Raw genomic sequence first — 22,195 nt, 5'->3', positions numbered from 1 at the left:
CGATCCCTCTTCTGAGTACTCTGAGCATGGACGCTACATTCTCCTGAGTGCCCTTATTTAAGAAAGACTAAAGGTGGTATAACTTCCAGGAACCTTTGGTGAGTGGGAAGGTCAGTGAGAGTCTTCATATAAAGCTTCGCTGTGTTACCTGAATAAAATAAGAGGACAGTTTTGGGATATTATGTTCATTACAGAAAGGGGGAGATAAGCATTTAGAGTAAGCATTTATAAAAAATAAGAAGTTTCTTCCCTGTAACTAAAGATTGAGTAGTTAGTTATTTGGGGGGATTTTGTCACTAGTTTTGTGGCATTGTTTTGGTTTACTTTTTTTGTTTTGCTTTTTGGTGGAATCTTTTTTTTTTTTCCCCTCTGAGATTCCTGTCATATCATCAGAGATGCTTGAAACAAGACAAAGATTTATTATTATTGTACTTGATATTTTAGAATGAATTTTGGGGAAGCGTAACTGAAACTCTAGATGGAGACTGCCTGTGTCTCTAAATTTAAAACCAAACATGAGTTTTGATAATGCTCAGCTGATTTCATATAAAAAAGGGTGCTGTGAACCTGCTCTTAATGGGTTGCTTGTGTAGTCACTACATAATTGTGTTAGAATGCCATCCCTCAGTGTCAAACTCAACGTGAGGTCATCCCATGATACAGTATAATTCGAGTATGACCTAACTAGATTTTTACCCCATTTTGAAGTTCTTCTTTTATTTTCAAGTTCAAAATGTAATTCTGAACATTAGTCTGTCAGTCACTTGAATGTGAACCATATGATTCTGCTATAAAGGTTTCTGCAGCTGAGATAGTCTCAAAATGTATTTCCAGTGTGATGGCTCGAGAGGGTACTAGTACCTTCGGAAGGAAGCTTTGTGGGCTTTTGTGCTGCTGATTTATGGAAACTCCACACATCTCAGATTACAGACCATCAGCTTTACTTTGATATTTGTTAGCAGTTGTAGGAATAGACCAAATGAATTAGGGCTATAGTTAATTATGGCTCTCTATATTCTCTTAAGGTAGGCTGTAGCCATAGGTAAAGTATTTCCTATATTGCAAGTGTCAGTTTCTTGGAATTCAGGACAAACTCTTTTTGTCATTTTAGCTTATTTCCTTCTATCTTCCCTCTCTCACCCTTGGAGTAGAGAGGATGTGAATTTATAACCATCGAATAAAAGTAATTTAAATTAATTAAACACAGTTAAATCAATAGGATGGTATAATGAAGCAGGTGACTTACATCTGGGACTTTGGGTTTTGCAGACAACTTCAGATAATATGTCAGTTGGTTGCTAGCATTTGAAAATTTGAAAAGTCCTAGAAATAAACTTTTTTTTTTTAAACTCAGAATCAAAATACGCATAAACACCCAATATAGGAATGCCGTGTATGTACATGTTGCTAAATGTCCCATTGATTTTGGAAGTAAATTCAGGCAAAGATTTAGGGCCTTTACTGTGAGCTGGAGAAGAGGATGCTAGTACGAGTATTTACTGATAGAAGCAATGAGAATTAATTGTTAAATCAGCCAGTAAACTCCACCTCACTATAGCTTCTAAATATAATTGTGAGTTTACTTAATGTTATCATGGGAAATGAATTGAATACAGACAATTATAACATTAAACAGAATGACAAAATGAAATTCGGGGCTTGGTTTTAGAGTCCTACATTGGTGAATTTCTGTAGAGAGGGCTTTGGAGGAACGTGCGTCTGTGTGTAGCCGGAGACCCTGTGGTAATTTTTGAGCGGTGGAACTAGGCTGGGACTTCAACATCAGTTATAATTACAGTTATCTTTTCTTTAAAAATATCTTTTGAAAAAACTACAAGGAGTTTACCAGCAGCAACAAATATTTGAAATTAATTTAATGTTTAATATTATGAAGAAAACTGCAACCTGTTCTTTTAAATGAGTAAGCTGTTTTATACTCTGCTGTGTCATCTTTCTTTCTTTCTCTAGAATGGGTCCATGAATCTTGATACTCAATGCAGAGTGTTTTAATAATGAACTATTTTCCATTCGCTTCTTTATTTTCTTTTCTGTCATAAGTTATTTGTTAAAGAAGAGAAATCCAGGCTCTGTAAGACCTCAGCCCAAAATTTATGCTGAACTCAGCAGAACTACTCTTTCTTTCCCCTGTGACTGAGAGATAGTGATGAAGATGGCATTGTGAAAAGTGCCTAGGAAAAAAAATATTGCCTCGGTCTTATACAAAACGGGACGTACCATCAAGAAATGTTAACTCTTAAGAGTTGTTTTACTCCCCTGTGGAGTTTTGATTTATTCACTTGTGAATTTTGAACATACAATCTAGCACCCACGTTTTGCTATACATGAGAGTTTTTTTAAATATGATAAAACACCTCAGCAGCACATGTGGCTATAGGGGCCCTTACTGTTATGCTGAGCAGAATGTCCACGCTGCAGATCTCAGGTCAGCTCCCTTTACAGAGGAGAGGCTGGAAGAGAATTCCAGTGGGAATCCAGCATGAATGTGCCTGGGTGTCTGACAAGCCCAGCCTCCGGTGCTTTTAGAAGAATTGCCCACATTTGCAGGGCACATGACCTTGGAATCTTAGAACTGAGTTGTATCCTACACAGACTCCTTGTTGGACAGATGTAGGAGCCAGTGGCCTGGAGATTAAAGTCAAAATGCTGGTCAGTGACCAACCCAGAAATCCTTTTCCAATGAAAAATTTTAGAGTGTGTTGTTTTTAAAATGAATACTTGCCATAATTATCAGACATTCTGTCTGATAATATTTGCAAGGTTTTCTCCAGATGCAGGAACTCCATTAGGGTACATGTGGCTTTTATAACTATGCCTGCTTTCCTAAGTCCTAAATCTGCCCCAATAGATTGACATCTATCTATTATGTTTTCATAGCACGTGTTTATTTTTGTAAAAATCTGCTAAGACACAAACAGCTCCTTATGGATCTGAAGTTGGTCACTCTCTTTTTACTCTCACTTTTTTCAGTGAGTGTGGTTGGATAAGGTGGGCGTTGTATTTTGAATTGCAAGTAAGGAGGAGAGAATAAACCTGGCTTGGGGACAAGAAAGCCTGTGGTCATGAGGACATTGAGAGTATGGATTTGGGAGGCAAGTGGGGGGAGTTAAATAAAGTAAACATTTTGATTTACCATAAAGCATTTCATTTTCATTTTAGTTTTGCATGAATTTTAAAGATTGAACTTAAGAACTGGATAAATATATATATATGCAGTACAAGACTAGGTTCATTTTGTTGAAAGTATCATAAGTAAAAGGTCAGTTATTACTTCTCCCAGGCTGACGTCTTTCTTCTAAAAATGTTTAGGTCGGATATTCCTGAGAAATTTTAATCTGCTATGTACATTTTCCCCACCCCTCCCTCCCCCCCACACGCACGCACACCTTTGTTAAGGCACTGGGTCACTTTCCATTTCCTTTCTCACCTGGAGAAAAGTAGCACCAGTCCCAAGCCCCACGTGAAGTAAGCAAGAATTGTTTTTATTTTCAAGCAGCAAAATATATATAAAATATATTTAGGTTTGAACATTCCATTTAGAAGTCACACTAAGTAAAATCATTTTTCCTTTTCCTTTTCCTTTTCCCAACAGCATCTAAGGATATAATATATGTCAGACTTTTTATTAGGTATTGGCAAAACAGGTAAACCTCCCTGCCCTCCTGAAGCTTACCATTTAACCATGCTGATTCTATGAAACTTGACAGCCCTTGCCGTAGACATTAAATAAACCCTGTGCTCAGTTGATCTGCAGTCTATATGATGCTTAACACCAGAGCAACAATTTAAAAATCCCTACCAGTTATGCTATAAATATATGTTTTTTAAACTGCACTTTGCATTATTGTTTCATAATTTTTTAAACTGAAATAACATTTCTGAAAAATTTTAAATAAACATTAGTAATCACTTCTCTCGAGAATATCCATCATCAATATTCATATATTGTATTTCGTGTGAGTCTAACCCTATGAGATTTATTCACATATTCACATACTTACTCATTCAAAAATATGTATTGACAGTATGTTATGTGACAGGCATCCTATTTCCTATGTAGTATTAAGCATGATACACTTTAATAGTTGAAATAATAATAATTTTTATTTAGTGCTTCTGATGTATCATGGGCAAATTTATCACCCGAAGCAGTATATAGTTTGTATCCACTTCTAGGTTGAGGAAACCTGAGGCATAATGTGTTTTAAAAAGCCCTGTAGTTACACAGCTGGTAAAGCAGAGGGGTGAGAATTCATGCCCAGAGCCTGTGAGCTTGGTCACATCCAGATGAAGGACGGTTTTTTTTAAGGCTTTCTCAAAGTAATTTGACGTATTTTGTAAAATACTTCCTTTTCCTGGAAGTAGTGATAACTACCTACAGTTTTCCGATTGCATTTCTTCTCACTGCTGAAATTTTTCTTTAGCATATGGGGTTTGATTTTGTTGTTGTACAATGACTTGCTTTAAAAATACCGTCACTTCATGCCCCTAGTTTAGAGGTGAGAGGGTAGTTTAGACCACAGGGACTAATTTCTTTGATAATCTGGTATTTGGGAGGTTCCAAAAGGTTTGAGTTTAGCCTCACTGTGGCAGTCACTTCCTTCCCCATCCTGTCATATCCGTCTGGATCAGAAGGTATAATTCAGCTCCTAGCCCTTTGTTTTGAGCCCCAAGACAATATTAGGCATTTGCATTGGAAACCGTGGGCAGTTGAATTTCTTGAGTCTATTTGCAAGTATAGACCTTATTCAGCCACTGGCTTGCTATGATGGATGAGGATATAACTGGCCAGCTCCATTTAAAAATAGAGCTTTTCCTGTTTGAGATGTGCTTGTAGGATTTTGTACTTGCCCCTTCCTGATGTAATCCATAAATCTTGTTGTTAAATCTGTATCCTTTTTTAAATTACAAAACTTTTCCCAGCCCTTACCCTACTGACCATGGGAATCCAAGGTTACGATCATTGCTTTGCCAGGCACTGAAGTACTTGTTACTGATGGGATTTTGCTACCATTTTCAGCAATTGTATTCATGGTGAGATCCATAAAGGAAATGCTAAACCAGTCTTATATGGGTAGTGGTATGAATTGCTGATAATATTTCCTGCCTTCTTTTTTGAACCAGTTACTACTTCATTCTCTTTCAACTTAGTGAGTTATCTGCTTTGCGTTAATATTATAATATATATAATCTACAATAGAAGAATAAAAATGTGCTCCAAATTGTAAGTTTTCCTTTTTTTTGAATCTCATTTATCAGGCTCATTTTTAGCTGATTTAGATACATAAGGATTTTACTGTAGCTTAATGTGAGTTCTCCGTAACCTTTCAGATATATTCATCAAAAAAGCCAAACTTAATAAAGCATCTAACTTAAAATGGATTGATCTCAAATATTTTATAGCTACTATCTTTTCACAATAGTAAAACATAAAAGAGTTTAAGCCATGCCGATTTAGAGAGTGCTTAACAATGTGTAAGTACTTCATTTTCACTTAATAGATTTTTACCTGTGCTTTGTGTTAGATCTGAACAGGTTTCCTTTGACCTCAAAATCACTAATGCAAGGAAAATTACCATATCATGAGAGTATTTCCCCTTTCTTTCTGATTTGCGGAATAATAAATTCTGCCAAGGTTTAAGAGTAGACATGGCCTGGAGAAAGACTACTAAATGCTATTTTCTAATTGTTTTTTTTTTAAAAGTTAACCAAATCATGCTAATCAATCTGATTTTCTTGCTAAAACAGAGCTAGTTTTAGAGTGCTTTTGGAGTGTCTTTTTTTTTTTTTTGAACAATTTCTACTTAAATTTCAAGTTAGGCTCTATCTGGATTTGCTTTTTAAACCTGCTTTATTTCATGTCAGATTGGGCCAAACAGACTCGTAAACAAATAAACAAAAGACCTTAAATTCAGAATAATCAAAACAAACAGATACACGCACCCAATTTTTTTTCCTGTTTCATTGGAAACTGCTTGATCATAACGTGCTCCGAGTATAAAAAACATAAGAGAGCCTTTAACATAACAGGAGAGAGCCTCAGCCCGGCTTTGCAACTCATTGCCAATTGAAGTAAGGAACGCTCTGGCTGTTGGGACTTTTAAATCTAGACTTAAAAGTTATTTGTTCTGTTTAGCATTTTTAAAATGATTCTATTAGGAATTGTATGTGCTTCAGTTTTAATTTTAACTCATAATGATTGTAAAGCACCCTGGGATGCTTGCATGAAGGGCGCTTCAGAAATGTAAGATTGTATTGTGTTCTCATATGCCGTGTTATTATGGGGTGCTGGAGTTTCGTCGTGGACAATTCAAAAGGTTGCAGAATTTCTCGTGGAGAAGGTAGCGGACTTCCCTCAGTAGTCTTTTTTTTTTTTCCCCTTTCAATTTTACACTAAAACTTTATCCTTTTTAGCCATCGTCTTTTTCTCTCTTCTTTAAAAAAATATTATCTTTTATTGCAATATTTCCCCATAAAAATGCTAATCTAATTTAGTTTACTCAGAGGGATTAAAGATGCAAACCAGAGGATAGGTTGAAAGTTAAGAAGAGATTAACGCTTTGTTAGCATCATTTGAGATCACATTTTTACCGGAATGAGAAGACAGGAGATTTCATCCCTGGGTACCACTGATTCTCCTAGGCTTGTCCTTTTCTACCACCAATCCAGCATTTGTTCCCAGGCAATTAAAAAAAAAAATGTGGAGCCACCTGAAACAAGTACTGACTTTGTGAAATGTAACAATAGGATTTCCAGAGAGGTATTGAAACTGCTGGCTGAGGTTAACATAGGACAGAGCTTGATTTTGTTTTCTTTTTATTTCTTAATGGAACTGTTTTTTGAAGTGATGTGTTTCTTCCGCAACTTCATCCTGTCACTTTTTATGTCATTACTCTTTGCCGTCACCTTTGTCAGTGGGCTTATAGCATTCAATATCTAGGAGTCAAGAATGAGCTGTCCCATTACCAGCTCTGGAAGCTCCGAAGTGACTCTCCATGCCTCAGTTCCCTCATCTATAAAGTAGGAAGATAATATTACCACTTTTTCAGGATTGTTATGACAATTACGTGAATTAATACATGTTACGCATTTACAAGTGTTCAGTTGTAAAGTGTACAATAACTTGCGCTGTTTTTCTGCGCAATCTGTTGAAATTTCCCTTGAGAGTGCTGCGTAGTCTAAGACACTGCTGCTCCATAGAAGATTTCGATGCAAAATTCACTTTATATGGAAACAACCAAGAACTTTTCATTTGTAGAAGAATCAAAGGACTGTGTTATAATCCATTCTCACCTGTGAGGGACACTTTTAGCATCATCCTTTGAATCATTATGATGTTACCATGTGTTTGAAGATGGAAGTGGGGGAAGGCTAAACTTTGCACTTTATTTTTTTTTTTTCCAAGATTTTTTTTTTTTTTAATTTTTGTAAGAGAAAGTGAGAACGAGAGAGAGAAAGAGAGAGACAGAATATGAATGGAGGGGAGAGGTAGAAGCAGACTCCCTGCTGACCAGGGAGCCCCATATGTGACTCAACCCCAGGTTGGGATCATGACCTGAGCCAAAGGCAGATGCTTAACTGATTGAGCCACCCAGGTGCCCCTAAACTTTGCACTTTACCCATTTGTAAGTTAAGCAAATAAGGTACCCTAGATGAGACAATGTCCAGAGAGGTTAAAGATGCCTCAGGGGACTGTCATCTAGGTGGGTGTTTTGTCTGGTGTCCTTTTCTTGAATTCCTATCATCCCCACTCCCTGCACTCAGGGATCAATCCTGCCTTTGTGCACCCATCATAGTACTTTCTACCGTGTTCTGAAAGTATGTGCAGACGAACCAGGCTCAACTTACCTTATGATTAACAGTCTCAAAGGGACTAAGTTTGATTCGTCATCACAGTTGTAAATCCTGGCACACAGTAGGATCTCAGGGGTATCCGTACGGCTGATGTCACCTCATAGGATTTTCACCATATTCATTTCATGAACCAATAACTATGTTAGTAGTTTTATTAGTTGTATTTTATACTCAGATCTATAGTATCGTACTGTACAAAGTATTTTTTTCTATTTTACTTTATTCCGAATTTTTAATTTATCTAACCAAGAGCAAATTACCTCTGAATTTTTCTCTAAGTAAACCTGTTATCCAAGCTGTCTCGTCTTCTTGCTCATGTTGTGATGTTCTTGAATATATGTAGCAATTTATATGTTTGTAAGCAAAACAGTGGTTTTAGAGGTACTAGGGACCCAGAGATGTAAAAAATGCTTTAAAAGACCTAATTATATTGCGCTGTTAAGCGCAATCTTCATGTTTAAAATTTTTCTTCCATAATCGAACATGTATTTCAGCATGGCTAATACTTTTCATTTTGGCTCAGTTGTGTTGTATTTGAGATCCATGCTTTTTTACTGTTAGTTCCATTTGTCCATTTCTCATATTTAAAAGTATATAAAGAAGGAAAATTTCAAAAGCAGAGTCAAATGATTAATATACAAAGAAGCTGCTGCTGCCAGCCATAGAAATGCTAATGGCACCACCCTGATTGGGCTCGGTGTCCGTTCCTCAGTTGATGTTCTAAAGTCCACATTTGGCATTGGAGACTCCGCTTAGAGCTATAAACACATTATGTGAAAAAGTCAGCTGTATAAAGGCTCAGAATCACCTGAATTTAGGGAGAGCTGCAAGTGTAGATAACTGTTCAGCCATTCCAAAACGGGCCTCAGGGACTCGGTCTGTCCACCCTTCTGCATCAGCGCCGGCTCAGCCAGGAGCACCTATCTCCAGTGATGGACGGAGCTCATTATCTCTTGATGTCCAACCTGTGCAACACATTTTTACCATTTTACTGTAACTCCTAAAGAGGAGATTACCAGTATATGGCAGTTTCCAAAACTGTGAAGAATTTTCGTACTGTAGAAAGATAAGACAGATTAATTTGATTTTTCTTTGTGACCTAATGCCGATGTGACATTGGTTTGTATTTATCAAGCTTGGTTAACAACAGTAACTAATAAAACACAGAAATCAAGGACATGAGTTAGCCTTTAGCCTTCTGGGAAATCTTGGTTCTGATCTAAGGGGATCCATGGACCCTGTAATGGGCTTCTGGGGGTTTGTACTGACCTAGAAGTTAAAAGTTACTTTGGGGAGTATATGTGGTGAGACCTTTCAAAGGTTTCATAAGATTCCCAAAGAGAGTTTTGTGGTTCCATAAAAAGCTAAAAGCTGGACCATCTTTTCTCCCTAAGTTTCAGGCAATATGGCTTAAAATTTTAATAGCGTTCATATGAAGAAGGAATGCAGGAAGAAATACATAATCTGTAAAGAGTTACAGAGCCTGCTTCTAGTATAGTTGACCTTTGGACAGCATGAGATTAGGGACACTGACCCCCTGCACGGTTGAAAATCCACATAGAAATTTTGACTTCTCAGAAGCCTAACTACTGACGGCCTACTGTTGACCAGAAGCCTTACAGATAACATAGACAGCACACATTTTGTATGTTATGTATATTCTATACTGTATTCTTGCAAAGAAGTAAGCTAGAGAAAAGAAAATGTTAAGAAAATCGTAAGAGAAAATACATTACAGTACTGTGAAAAAAACAACAAGAAGCAACTGCATATAAATGGACCCAGGCAGTTCAGACCTATGTCGTACAAGGATCAACTATGTTTATTTAAAAAAAAAATGGAATCAAACTACTTCAGCCCTTTTATTCTGTGGCTTAATGGTCTTCAAAATACTTTATGGAGGACCCCTAGAACTGAACACAAATTTGGCATTTTTTTTCCTGCTATTCTAAATGCAGATACTAGAAATTTTAATCTTCATAGAGGATGGGAGATTTAAGTACACAAGGACCATCAGAGAAAGAATAAGCAAGCATTCCCCCAAATTTACAAGTTGGTACAGAGACCTAAAATTTAGAATCTTAGGAAACAATTTTTGCTGTAAAATAAAAGTCACTGGATTTAGATGAATTGAATGAAAAACTTCCAAAAATTCAATTTGGAGTAGTATCATGTTTAATAACGATGGGTGTATTTTTAATAATCATGAGCAAAATACTTTTTGGGGCAAATACTTTAACCTTCCTAATAATAAAAGTGTGGTTGTGATGTTTGCAGTGAGTATACAAATGGATGATGTGTCTTACAAGTGAATGTTCTTAAGTCATTGAAGAAGACCCTTATAGGACCTCTGTTTGAGAATACCTGTAGATTTCATAGACTCTGAAGGCTGGAAGGGACCCTGAAGGTTAGAAGGGACCTTGAAGATTACCTAGTTCAATCCCCTGCCTATTGCAGATGAACAAATATAAGCCTCTGTGTGCAGTTAATTTGAAATATTACATGCCCTTAGTAGTAATACATTTTAAACAAATATTTTCTAATTTAAACACTTATACTAACATATTCAATTAATTCAAATAAGAAGGTTTAGGTATGGTAAGAAAGATCTAGAATAGGTACTTATACAAAAAGAGTAGAGAATCTGATCAAAGGATATTATCCGGGCCTTATGTAAAATTACTTTAATTATGTGGAAAAGCCATATGAATCGTGAACCAACATTTTCTTTAAAAATTATGAATTGGTATTTATTTATTTATTTTAAGATTTTATTTATTTGAGAGAGAGAGAATGAAAGAGAATGACAGAGCATGAGAAGGGGAGGGTCAGAGAGCCTGATGCAGGACTCAGTCCCTGGAGTCCAGGATCATGACCTGAGCTTAAGGCAGTCGCTTAACCAACTGAACCACCCAGACACCTGAATTGGGTATTTAAAAAATAAAATTTCTGTATGTTGCAATGATCACACTTTCATCTTTAGGAAGTGTAGTAAGACAATCAAAACAGATTTAGGTGTGTTCTCTTTGTGCTTCCTTTTGTATTCTTTTGGAGCTTTGTTCTGAGATTCTGTTTTTAGCATGATACTCGAGGGTTACTTTCTGTGAAAATGCCATTTTCAGGCACTGGGATTGATCAAGATGGCAAGAGCCATAACTATGACAACTGGAGTTTAAGTAAAATTTATAAGTGATTAGTCTCTTCTCAACAAATTGAGATTCGGAATATGCCCCAGTTGTATCTCCCAAGAGAATGGCTTAGAAAGCGATAGAGGATCCAGAGGGAAAGATTTGGGGAACATAAGCTAACATGCACAAACAGAATATTACACTTAGAAATCTTGCCATTTGCTTCTCATAAATTGAAACCCATTTCCCTTCTTTCCCACCCCCAAATACCGGATGGGGGACTACCTGTTCATTTGCAGCAAATTCCCCCCATGTCACCATCTCATGTGATGCCTTTTTCGTAGAGCGTATTTGTACTATTTGATATCCTTTGGGATCAAAAGAAAACTTCATTTGCTGAGAATCCCTTTTAAAATTGTACTTGAATGTGGAGTTGATTCCATTTGATCCAAAATTAAAGTTTGACCTTTGAGCTTTTCACACGCATATGAAAAACTGCTGTGGAAATTCAGGCCAGAGACAGACGGGACATGGGCAAAGAAGAGGGACATCAGAGTCTATGAAGTTCCACTTCTCGAAAAATAAAAATGTAAAAGAATAGGGAGCCAGCAGTTTGACAGATTGTTCAGTAAATGCTCATTTTATTGAAAATTATAAAAAGGTGCTTAATGCCTCTGTGCCATTAATACAATATATAAAAAGGTTACTGTCAAGATTAGTGTTCCAGTCCTGAAAATTAACTGTAGGGTTTTATGCATCACTCTGCATCAACTGAGAAGTTAAAGGTTTCTGTATGTACATTTCACATGTGCGGGCATTTATTTCAGAAAACAATTATTTTAGACTTTATGCCAAAGACATTAGCAGTAATGTGCTTTCATTTAAAACGTGGACATAGCAGATATATATTACAGACAAGGTAGAACCATGAAAATCGCCTTATAGAATTAAACCTGAGCGAGATTATTTCCCTTGCTGTCTCTGGAGTATTCCAATTCAAAACATACATTCCTTCCTACAGAAAAAGATATTCAGATTCCTTAGTTGAAATTAATTAGCATTCAGAAACCAGATAGCATGTTTTTGGGTATTCATGAGATCTCTGTTTGAAAAAAATGTTTTTAACTTGTAGAAATGTGTTGCAACACACAGATGGGAAGAAAAAGAAAAAAAAAATCTCTTTAGCAAGCACTGTGTGTAAAAGGAATATTACATTTTGCACGCTCCTGATTGCTCTGTGTAAACAGTTTTTGACATCTGTCTTTATAGTTTTCGAGGAGAGGAAGACTTTGTTAAAAGAATCATTTTTATACAGCAGTCACCATTTCAGTCTTGCTTTACCTGTATTATGAAAGCAGATGGTCTGCATGTCTTTTGAATATTTATAACTATCAAAAACAATCTCTTGCTATTCACCCTTAGGCTTATGAGATGTCAGGACTGTTCTGGTTGAAAAAAATCATCCTGGGTGTTTACAGAAAGAGGATTACATTAAGCTGAAATGACTATACATTTTCCAGTTTAATATTTGTCCATCAGCTGTTTAATCGTATTTAGATAATTGTGTAAATAAGATGTGGTAGCCTTTGCCCTCTCTGCTGATGGAGCCTGAAAGCTTTAAACATGGGTGAGCCACCATTTTGTAGATCTCTTGCTACCTCCTCCCACCTCGGGGAAACCGTCAGCAAGTCTTTACTAAGTTTTGCTCACGATATCCCAGTCCTGTTTAAAAAATATATATATAGTGCACAGAAAGTCAGTACGGAGAGCAGATGAAATGCTAGGGAGCTGCTGGCTTCCGGGACAGGCTGTTTAGTTTATTAGAGTATATTGTAATATGCAAATATGGTACAGCACTTCAATTACCCTTTAAAGATGACACGGCTTTCTCTTTATTCTCCATGAGCACGCAGAGCTGGGAGGGTATTTTGGAAAACTTTTGGTATAGTGGGGGTTAACTGTTTTTTGACTGGAAGCTGAGCAATCAGAGATAACAGATTTTGCTGTGGTTGGTTGATTTGGCAGAAAAGCATGAACAGTTTTGGTTTAAATGATTGAATAACCTGATTAGCATTGTTTTGGGGTGGGTTTTTTTTGTTGTTGTTAAAGGCACAACAAAGCAATTTTAAGGGTAATCAGATCACTGCCTTTCCCCAATTGCTAAACCTTTTTTTTCCCCACCCCAGAAGGCCTCACCTCTCCCTAAACCTTTTCACTGGCTACTAGGATGACCAAGTAGAAAAATGAAACAGTTTTCCTCCAGTTTCTAAATGTGTTCTAAATATATACTTACAGCGTAGTGATATTCTAGTAGGGATTTGAAAGAATATATAATATCTTGAAAAAGGATATGACCTCAACCAATTCCTGATGGGTTTTTTGTGGTTTTTGTTTTTTCACATTTGGAGACCTGCAGTATTTGAGAGCAAAGGTTCAGAATGTTCTAACTTTATCTAAGTCGGGCTTTAGAAAAATTCCACCCTTACCTTTTCACAATTAGAAAGGTTATAAATAATGTATTTGGCTGAAAAGGAAGCTCAGCCTGTGGCAGATGGTATCATTCTAGAGTACTGGGGTTTCTGTGAAGATGGCATTCTTTCAGATCCGAACTTCAGCAGGCTCTCAGAAAGAACCGAAGCTCTTCATAGGGAGCAGACATGTGCTTTATGGATCTTAGAAAAGCTTACAACTTGGCTCCTAGGATGAGAATATTGTGTCACACTGGGGTTATGAGACCCACAGCCAATTTCTGCCAACTTTCAGACTGCGTTTCCCAACCCTGGAAGCGGTGGGCCTATTCATTGGATGGTGTACTGTGTAGCATTTGAACCTGAGATTTGAGCGGACTGAGTTTGGTCAGCCTGATTATTTCCTTCCCTTGACGCTGACATTTTACGTAGACCGGCCACTGAATAGGAAACCTTGGGAGACAAGTTGTGCCTTTTTCAAAGTGCTTTGGAGAGCTTGTATAAATAGACACCGAGAGAGAGAGAGAGAACTGGAATAACATAACCACCGAGCACTGAGACTTCCGAGACATCTGTGTGGATGTATTTTGAAAAACCTGGGAAGGGATCTCTTGCAAATTAATGAACAAAGTTTCTTTAAACTATGAGTTCTATCATGACAGCTAAAAGTGATGCATTTAAAAAGATTCATGTGACAAGCTGCCATTGCCTTTCACCTTTAGGGACCAAAAAAAAGATTTTCTGGTAGCTTGCAGTAATGGCTAATTTCAGTGACCTTTAAACCTTTGATTGATCACCTAATACGTGCCAGCCTTGTGGTGAGTCCAGGACTTTCAGGGATAAGCCCCAAGACTCACAGCAGCAAGAAAAGTGCTGGGAAGGTGTTACGTGCTGGATGGACACCAAGCCAAATCAGGAAAGGCTTTGCAGAAGTGGGGATGCCTTAGCTCCATCCTGAAGGATGAGCTGCTATTAGCCGGAGAGGGGATAGGGCATGGCTCGAAAATTCAAGTCAGAGAAGTGGTGTTTGTCTTCCTGAGGCCTGCTGCCAGGTTGTAGGCCAGCCTCACAAGATACTGCCCGATTGGAATATTGAAACAAATGGGGGGAATACTTTTTTCCTTTGGTGTTTTCTCATTGTCCCTTGACCCAACTTATAACTTAATAAATTTAGTTAGTATACTCTCTGTTCTTCATAAGAAAATGTATTTGACTTAAAATGTATCATTTGAGGGTGCCTGGGTGGCTCAGTTGGTTAAGCGACTGCCTTCAGCTCAGGTCATGATTCCAGAGTCCTGGGATCGAGTCCCACATCAGGCTCCCTGCTCCTTGGAGAGTCTGCTTCTCCCTCTGACTTTCTCCCCTCTCATGCTCTCTCTCTCAAATAAATAAATAAAATCTTAAAAAAAAAAAAAAATGTATCATTTGAAAAGTCTCTCTGATACTTTTCTGTTATTTAAAGCATAGTCTTTCAACTGATCTGAAATGTAATCATATAATAAAAGCCAGTGAGGAGGAGGACAGAGGGTTGTCATAGTAATTAACAGCTCCTAAGTCCATACTCGGGTATGTTCCCAGCTCTGTGCTAATTGCATAACATTCACTATTTTATTTATTGTCTGTGTAAGTGTAGATAGCATCTCTCTTCAGGTCATTATTTTTCTAATAACTTGCCTAGTGCTTAGTACATAGGAGGAGTTCAGTAGATATATACTGAACGCATGAAAAAAAAATGTCTGAAACGGAAAGGATTCTCAGAACAACCATATGAAGTGAGTGCTGCTGTGACTCCCATTTAGTAAAGGGGATTATGATAAAATGAGAGTCAGTACCTTGAACAAGGTCACACTGCCAGTATGCTACGCATTTTGGACTTAAATGCAGATTTAGCTCTCCTCTTCCATCAAATGAATATTTAGTGTGTGTTTAGTAGATGCCAGACATTTGGGCTGGAAAAGAATATGGAGCCCTAGAGCTGCATAAACTTACAACTTAGTATAATCTGTTTGAACCAGAGTCTTTTTTGATTGACATAAGAATCCCAAGCATCTCTTCCTAAAAACATGGATCTTGGTCTGCCTACCGTACTGCCTGTCCCCATCCACTGGGAAAAATAGTACCCCCCTCGTTTTGTTATTTGTGTTATCCAAATAATAGGTGTTTCTTTATGATTTTTCCAAATTTAAGAACCAGTACCGAATATGATCTTTCATGCCATGTGCCCCTCAACTTTCTGAAATCTCTCTTTCTTGCCCTTGAAACTCACAGGCTAGGCAGATGCCACACCTGAGTCTCCAATAGGGACTTTACTGCTAGGGAAAAAAAAGGTCCTCATGCAGTGGCCACTTGAGTAGGTTATTGTACAGTTTTCTGCATATTGTTCCAATAAAAATAGAGGTTACCCCATGTTACCTGAATTATGGACTATTTCCCCGTCCCCTGAAAGTACAGAAAGTCAGAGAATTTAAATAGTGGCTTTGGCCTGTGTCATAACCGGTGGATTAGCCTTTTGATTTACGTCTTGCTTGGGCTAACATTTACATTAATCAGAGTTTCTTAAGCACACAGCACTTGACAGAGTAGAAAGCATTCAGAAAGTCACTTAAGGACAGAGCCTTCCAAGTTAGGGTTAAACAAGGGTAGGAAGAAGCTTTGATGATTGGGCACATATGGGTATTATTTTCCACATATGGATAATAATGAACCACATAGCACTATTACCTATGGACTCCAAAGTCATAAAAATATTTCAGATGGGTTGATTTTCCACATACCACGTATTCTTCCTTTTGTCCCCCATGTATTTTCCACTGTTGGTCTCCTAAATCACATTAAAGTTAAGTGATCTGTTGATGTATCTGTCTCCCTAACGGATGGTAAACTTCTTACAGGCAGGGACTGTGTCTCAATCTGCCTTTGTATCCCTAGTACCAGTTGGGCACCTAGTAGGTGTGCAGCAAAGAGCAAATTTCATATACAGAACTGTTGGCAAGCTGAAACAGACAATGTCTGTCAGAAACCTCGGCAGAATTTAGGTAATTCTTGGACATTTTTGAAAACTAAGAGCTAAACTACATCTAAAACTTGTCTGTACTATTATATTGACATTTAAGAAACTGCCAGAATGTCTAGGAATAAGAGTAATAATTTTTTAAAAATTGGATCAAAATGGAAGAACATCAACTGTCATCCATTTGCAGAATCACCATTATCCATCAGCAATCTCAGTAGTTTTATTAGTGTCTGACTTTATTGATCCATTATTACAATAGAGTAAGTGTGATTGAAGCTGACGGATTGTTAACTGGATCAGGTAATCTTCTGGCTCTGGTTTTGGCAACCTTGCTAAGTACTTTTTGTACTCTGGACTGAGGGAGGCTCTTAGTAAAATTGCAAGCCACTGGATTAATGGCAGAGAACCACAAGCACATTAAGAATGTCTTTTTAGAGACATAAAATGTGAAAATGACTATAAAATAGAAAGTGTCCAAAAAAAAAAAAAAAAAAAAAAACCCAGTGTCTCGTAGGAAAGATGGCCATGTTTTACGTAAATAATATGACTGTGGCTTATCCTTCACTGGAAATTCTTCAAAGATCCCCAAGAGTTACATATTAGAGGAATACATTCATGTTACAAAATTAACACTGATATTGGATGTCAGGAGAATCAGAAATAACCAAAAGAACTTTAAATTAGAAGTAGCTTAAAGAAGATAATGATACAAAAATACTTTTGTCCCCAAACTGGCTTTTCTGGTTGTTCCTTGCCTCCCAAACAATGCTGCATTCTGTAAACTATTTCACCATAGACCAACTGAAGTCTGAAATGTGAGTTCTCACGTTTCTATACAGATGAGTGGGGGTGGGTGGGTGGTGCAAGTCTAATTATTCCTAAAATGCAGTTAGAAATTAGTTGAACCGCTACTAGGTAAATGGGCATTAGGATTAAAAATAACAATGAGTTAAGTTACTGAAATATTACCATAACCAAAATTTGCTGGGAAGAAAACATTTTTGTTTGTTGAAAATAAGTTAAAAAATAAAAAAAAAAGAACTCCCAAATTATTCTCATTACTGTCTTTGTTTTTAATATGTTAAACTGTTGACTTTGTTTTCAGGGTTTTTGTTAAAAGTGGAGTGAAGACAAATGACAAAATAGGTCATTTTCTTTTCTGTGGTATCGTTGAGAATTAGTAAGCATAAGTGTATATTTTTAAATTTTATGGTTGTTTGAAATGCAGAACTTGGCTTTACTGTACTTGAAGCTAGTGGTAAGATTGTAGAATGTTTCTTTCTCTGAATGAGGATCTCTGTGAATAGTTTTTTTTTTTTTCCTTAAATGTGGTCAGTTAACCTTTGAAGAATGCTAATTGGAGTAGAAAGTACAAATGGTGTTTCCCAAACTTTATGCACACTCAGATCCCCTGGGGATCTTGCTAAACTGTAGGGCCCAAAATTATGCATTCCTTTTTTTTTTTTTTTTTTAAGACTTTATTTAGCACGGTGGAGTCGGGGCAGAGGGAGAGGGAGAAGCAGCCCTCCTGCTGAGCAGGGACCCTGATGCAGGGCTGCATCCCAGGACCCTGAGATCATGACCTGAGCTGAAGGTAGACACTTTACCAACTAAGGCACCCAGGCGCCCCCTCAAATTATGCATTTCTCCTAGACTTCCAGGTGATGCCAAAATTGGTGGTCTCTGGGCCATACTTTGAATAGCAAGGGTGTAGAGTACAGTCACTTAACTTCAAAGTAGTGTTTATGAATTGCAATCATAAAGTCATCTTCACGTACTTGGATTTATTGGGATCAGTGAAGGTTTGTCAGCCTAAGAATAGATGACATTGATAGAAGTTCCATAAATACTAGAGCAAAGTCTGTTGGTTTGATAGCTTTATACTGGTCTCAGTGGACTCTTGCTTTGTACATAAATAAGCATTTGAGACACTCCTTACTGAATTTTAAGAAGTTGAGGCTTTAGGCCAAAGTGCAAAACAGAAATTACTGGTACTCAGTTAATTAAAAAAAAAGAAATACCACTTATACAATTGGAATCATTTTTGTGTTCTATCTTGTGCCGATATGTATTACCAATGTTTCCCCCCTCTTCATGCAGAGTATGATTTCTTCCATTGTGAACAGCACTTACTATGCAAATGTCTCAGCAGCAAAATGTCAAGAATTTGGAAGGTGGTACAAACATTTCAAGAAGACAAAAGATATGATGGGTAAGCAAAAAACTGTTGCAGTGGTGGCTACATACCATTATGTGTCATTTGGGGGTTTATCAAAGTCACATCTAAAGCCAGGTCTTGTGATTGCCCAATTAGAGATCAATTTAGAATGTTTCTTTGAGGGTGGGAGTGGGTATGAGTATAATGAGATAATTAAATTCAATAAATGTTTGTGTTTAAATCAGCCAAACTGACTTGGTTGTCAGACATGCAGGAAATCGAGGCGGGAGGAGGGAAGCTGTCATTTTTTTAACATCTCAGTGAAGACCTAACCAGGCCTTGAATAACTAATATTAGCTGTGATTTCTCTCAGAGATAAATCATGCTTTTATGTGTTTTGTTTTTGTTTGAGAGAAAGTGCCTATTTTTACACCCAATTTTTAAGGAAATTAAATTGTATTTATAGTTTCCACAATTGAGATCAAGTGATTTTTTTTTTTTTGAGATCAAGTGATTTTTATAGGTCTCATTGCCAGTCCCTCTAGATAGGCACTTCGGTGAGCACACTGCTTTACCGTCCATACCGGAGACCTCGTTACACCATTTTTCAACTTTTACTTCTAGTATGGCTGCCCATCTTCACGTGTGACTTCAGGTCACTATGCATTATGCAGTAAATGCATTAAAAATTGGTGGCAGTGTAACAAAAACGACAGATGAATGTTGTGTGTTGTGCCCGAGCTTTGAGTTTATGACGTTTTCTCCCTCTTGGGTTTGCTAGTGTTACAAAACCAAACACTGTGATCAAGGTTAATGTTTTAATTTCTATTAATGTTTTCTTTCACGTACTTGTACCTTCCAAATAATATAGGAATGGGATGTTTAATATGCATAGCATTGTGCCCTGTTTTAAATCTGTTTCTCTTTCCTTCCATTGCATCCATTTAATAACAACAACAACAATAATGACTTCTCCTAAAGATTTTAAAAAACAAGAGAACCTGAATTTTGAGCATGTTTTAGCTTTTAGCATTTGAAGCAAAGCCATCCATCTACCAAAACAGATTCTTTGCCTTTTATAGCTTAGAGCTGTAATGAAGACAATGCATCACTTTTGGAATAATTGCTTGAATTACTATTCCCTGTGAATGGCCCACTTGGGCTGATATCACTGGTAGAAATGGAAGGTTTCTTTCCCAATTCTTAGTTATATTTTGCATATATCAGTGATTATAGCAATGTGATAAGTTCCTCTAAATATAAATCCTGAATATTTAATAAAAAGAGAAATGATGATTAAAATCAAGCCAGAGTATACATGAGAAACATGGTGTGCTGTTTGGAGAAGACTCACCTATTCACATACACCAACCATCCTCGGCCTTTCCATTTAAGAGCATCAAACCAGTCTCTTCCTTGCGCCAACAAAGCATTTGACATACTTACAACTGACTCTCAGCCAATCCACAAAGGGAGCTAGCCAAGGGAGAAGCATTCATCCTGGTAGGTGGTAATAAATTGCAAAATCATGACAGTATCACCATTGTACCAGGATGACTCCCCGCCCCTTCCTTGAAAGATTGTCTTTAGCATCTGGTGATAGCCATAGCTTCTTCAAGAGACATTTGGATCTTAGCAAAACTGGGTATACTGGCTTGCAATACGGTAAATCATTTGCTTCATTCTCTTGCAGATATACCTGCCACCCATGATAGTTAGAATTAAATGAAGCAAGCCATATATGATACTCAACCCAGTGTTCAATTTGTACTCAGTTATTATTACTTATCATTATGATCACTTTATTTATTATATTGATTACTTCTTTATATATTCATGGCTAGGTAAAAATTGAACATAGATAACATTTATGTCCTCTTTTCCCTTTCAAACCTTTTGCCTCGAGTAATAACAGTTAATATATATCATGGAAAAATACATGTGTATTTCTTTTTGCTTTAATGCATGTATTTTCTTAGCTCTAGTTCTTATTAAACAATCAGTGTTCTTCTAGAAGCTGTCTTAATTTAAAATAACCATTGCTTATAAGCCTTCTTGGAGAATTAGAATTTTAAAATATTAATTTTATGCCTGAAGTTTAACTGCATTATATAACTAGACATGAAGTACCTGATAGTCTCCTTTTCAGAGTTTGTAGAATTGTGTGGAAGACGGAAGTAAAAACATAGCCGTTGAGTTCCATCTTGAAATTTTCTTAGTTTAATTGGATCTTTAATGTGCCCGGTGCCTACTGTCTCTGTTTAGGAAATGGTCAGAAATCCTTATCAGCGAACCCATCACTGTTAACATGACTTTCCTTTTGTCTGCTTTAGTTGAAATGGATAGTCTCTCTGAACTATCCCAGCAAGGTGCCAATCACGTCAACTTTGGCCAGCAGCCGGTCCCAGGGAACACAGCCGAGCAGCCTCCGTCCCCCGCGCAGCTCTCCCATGGCAGCCAGCCCTCTGTCCGGACCCCTCTACCGAACCTGCACCCTGGGCTCGTGTCAACGCCCATCAGTCCTCAGTTGGTCAACCAGCAGCTGGTGATGGCTCAGCTGCTGAACCAGCAGTATGCAGTGAATAGACTTCTAGCCCAGCAGTCCTTAAACCAACAATACTTGAACCACCCTCCCCCTGTCAGTAGATCTATGAATAAGCCTTTGGAGCAACAGGTTTCAACCAACACAGAGGTGTCTTCCGAAATCTACCAGTGGGTACGGGATGAACTGAAACGAGCAGGCATCTCCCAGGCAGTATTTGCACGCGTGGCTTTTAACAGAACTCAGGTCAGTTTTGTTTTGTTAATAATGGTTCTCTCTTCCCTTTTTCTCCCTTCTCTCTTTAGTCCTTTACTCATGCTGATTCTTTTACTCTGTGTTAACGTTTAATCCTTCTTGTCGTGTGGTCACACTGTCTGTTCTTGGTGGTGCTAAGTTTTATCACTCCTTTCCCTCTCATAAGCCTCCTTTACCAAGAAAGATACAGAGCAACGACTCAAGGGCCTTGAAAGGATAAGTTCAGTGTCAAGTATATTTCAAAGGGTCATTATCTATGCTTTTACATAGGGAAATCATAGGCTGGTAGTAGAAGCAGATTGAGAAGCGTTTCATGACTCGGTCAGGGCCATTGGTAGGACTCTGAGCTTCGAGCCTACTATCTTTCCTGTTACCCTCATATCAGACATAAATATGTTAACATCCCCTGTTTATGTTCCTCTACAACTTTTGAGGGCGGAAAACCCCAAAAACATTGTGGTTACTCAATAGCAATTTCTACCCTTTAATTTGAACAGCCATGGAGGGGGGAGTATACAGATATGTGTACATAGGGCTATTAACCTGAACTGTTTCTTAGCTTTGTCTTCTCCCCTCTTTATATTATTATTGATGTTCCTCCAAACTTCATTCTTTAGATCAGAAACCACCAAATATTTTCTGTAATTGCCCAGATAGCAAACATTTTAGGCTTTGAGGGCCCTAAGAGCTGTGTCACAGTGTCCGGTGTTAGGCAGCCATGGACAATAGGTGAATGGACGTGAGTATCCTAGTGTTTCA

The 22,195-nt window shown here is 37.5% G+C and overlaps 1 protein-coding gene across 9 annotated transcripts in view; it reads left to right on the top strand.

Moving 5' to 3' along the window:
- The window catches only part of SATB1 (SATB homeobox 1), a 99,110-nt gene that overhangs the window by 30,118 nt on the left and 46,797 nt on the right, over positions 1-22,195 (top strand). For all 9 annotated transcript variants that reach the window (XM_046001720.1, XM_046001722.1, XM_046001723.1 and 6 more), the window contains 2 exons: positions 18,582-18,693; positions 20,973-21,427. In XM_046001720.1, the coding sequence (XP_045857676.1) occupies positions 18,582-18,693; positions 20,973-21,427 (567 nt within the window). The remainder of the gene's footprint in view (positions 1-18,581; positions 18,694-20,972; positions 21,428-22,195) is intronic.

Source organism: Meles meles, chromosome 4 (genome assembly GCF_922984935.1).
Source record: "Meles meles chromosome 4, mMelMel3.1 paternal haplotype, whole genome shotgun sequence".
NCBI classification, from domain to species: domain Eukaryota; kingdom Metazoa; phylum Chordata; class Mammalia; order Carnivora; family Mustelidae; genus Meles; species Meles meles.
The sequence above is the reverse complement of the archived record's forward strand: the minus strand, read 5'-3'. Positions and strand labels throughout refer to the sequence as shown.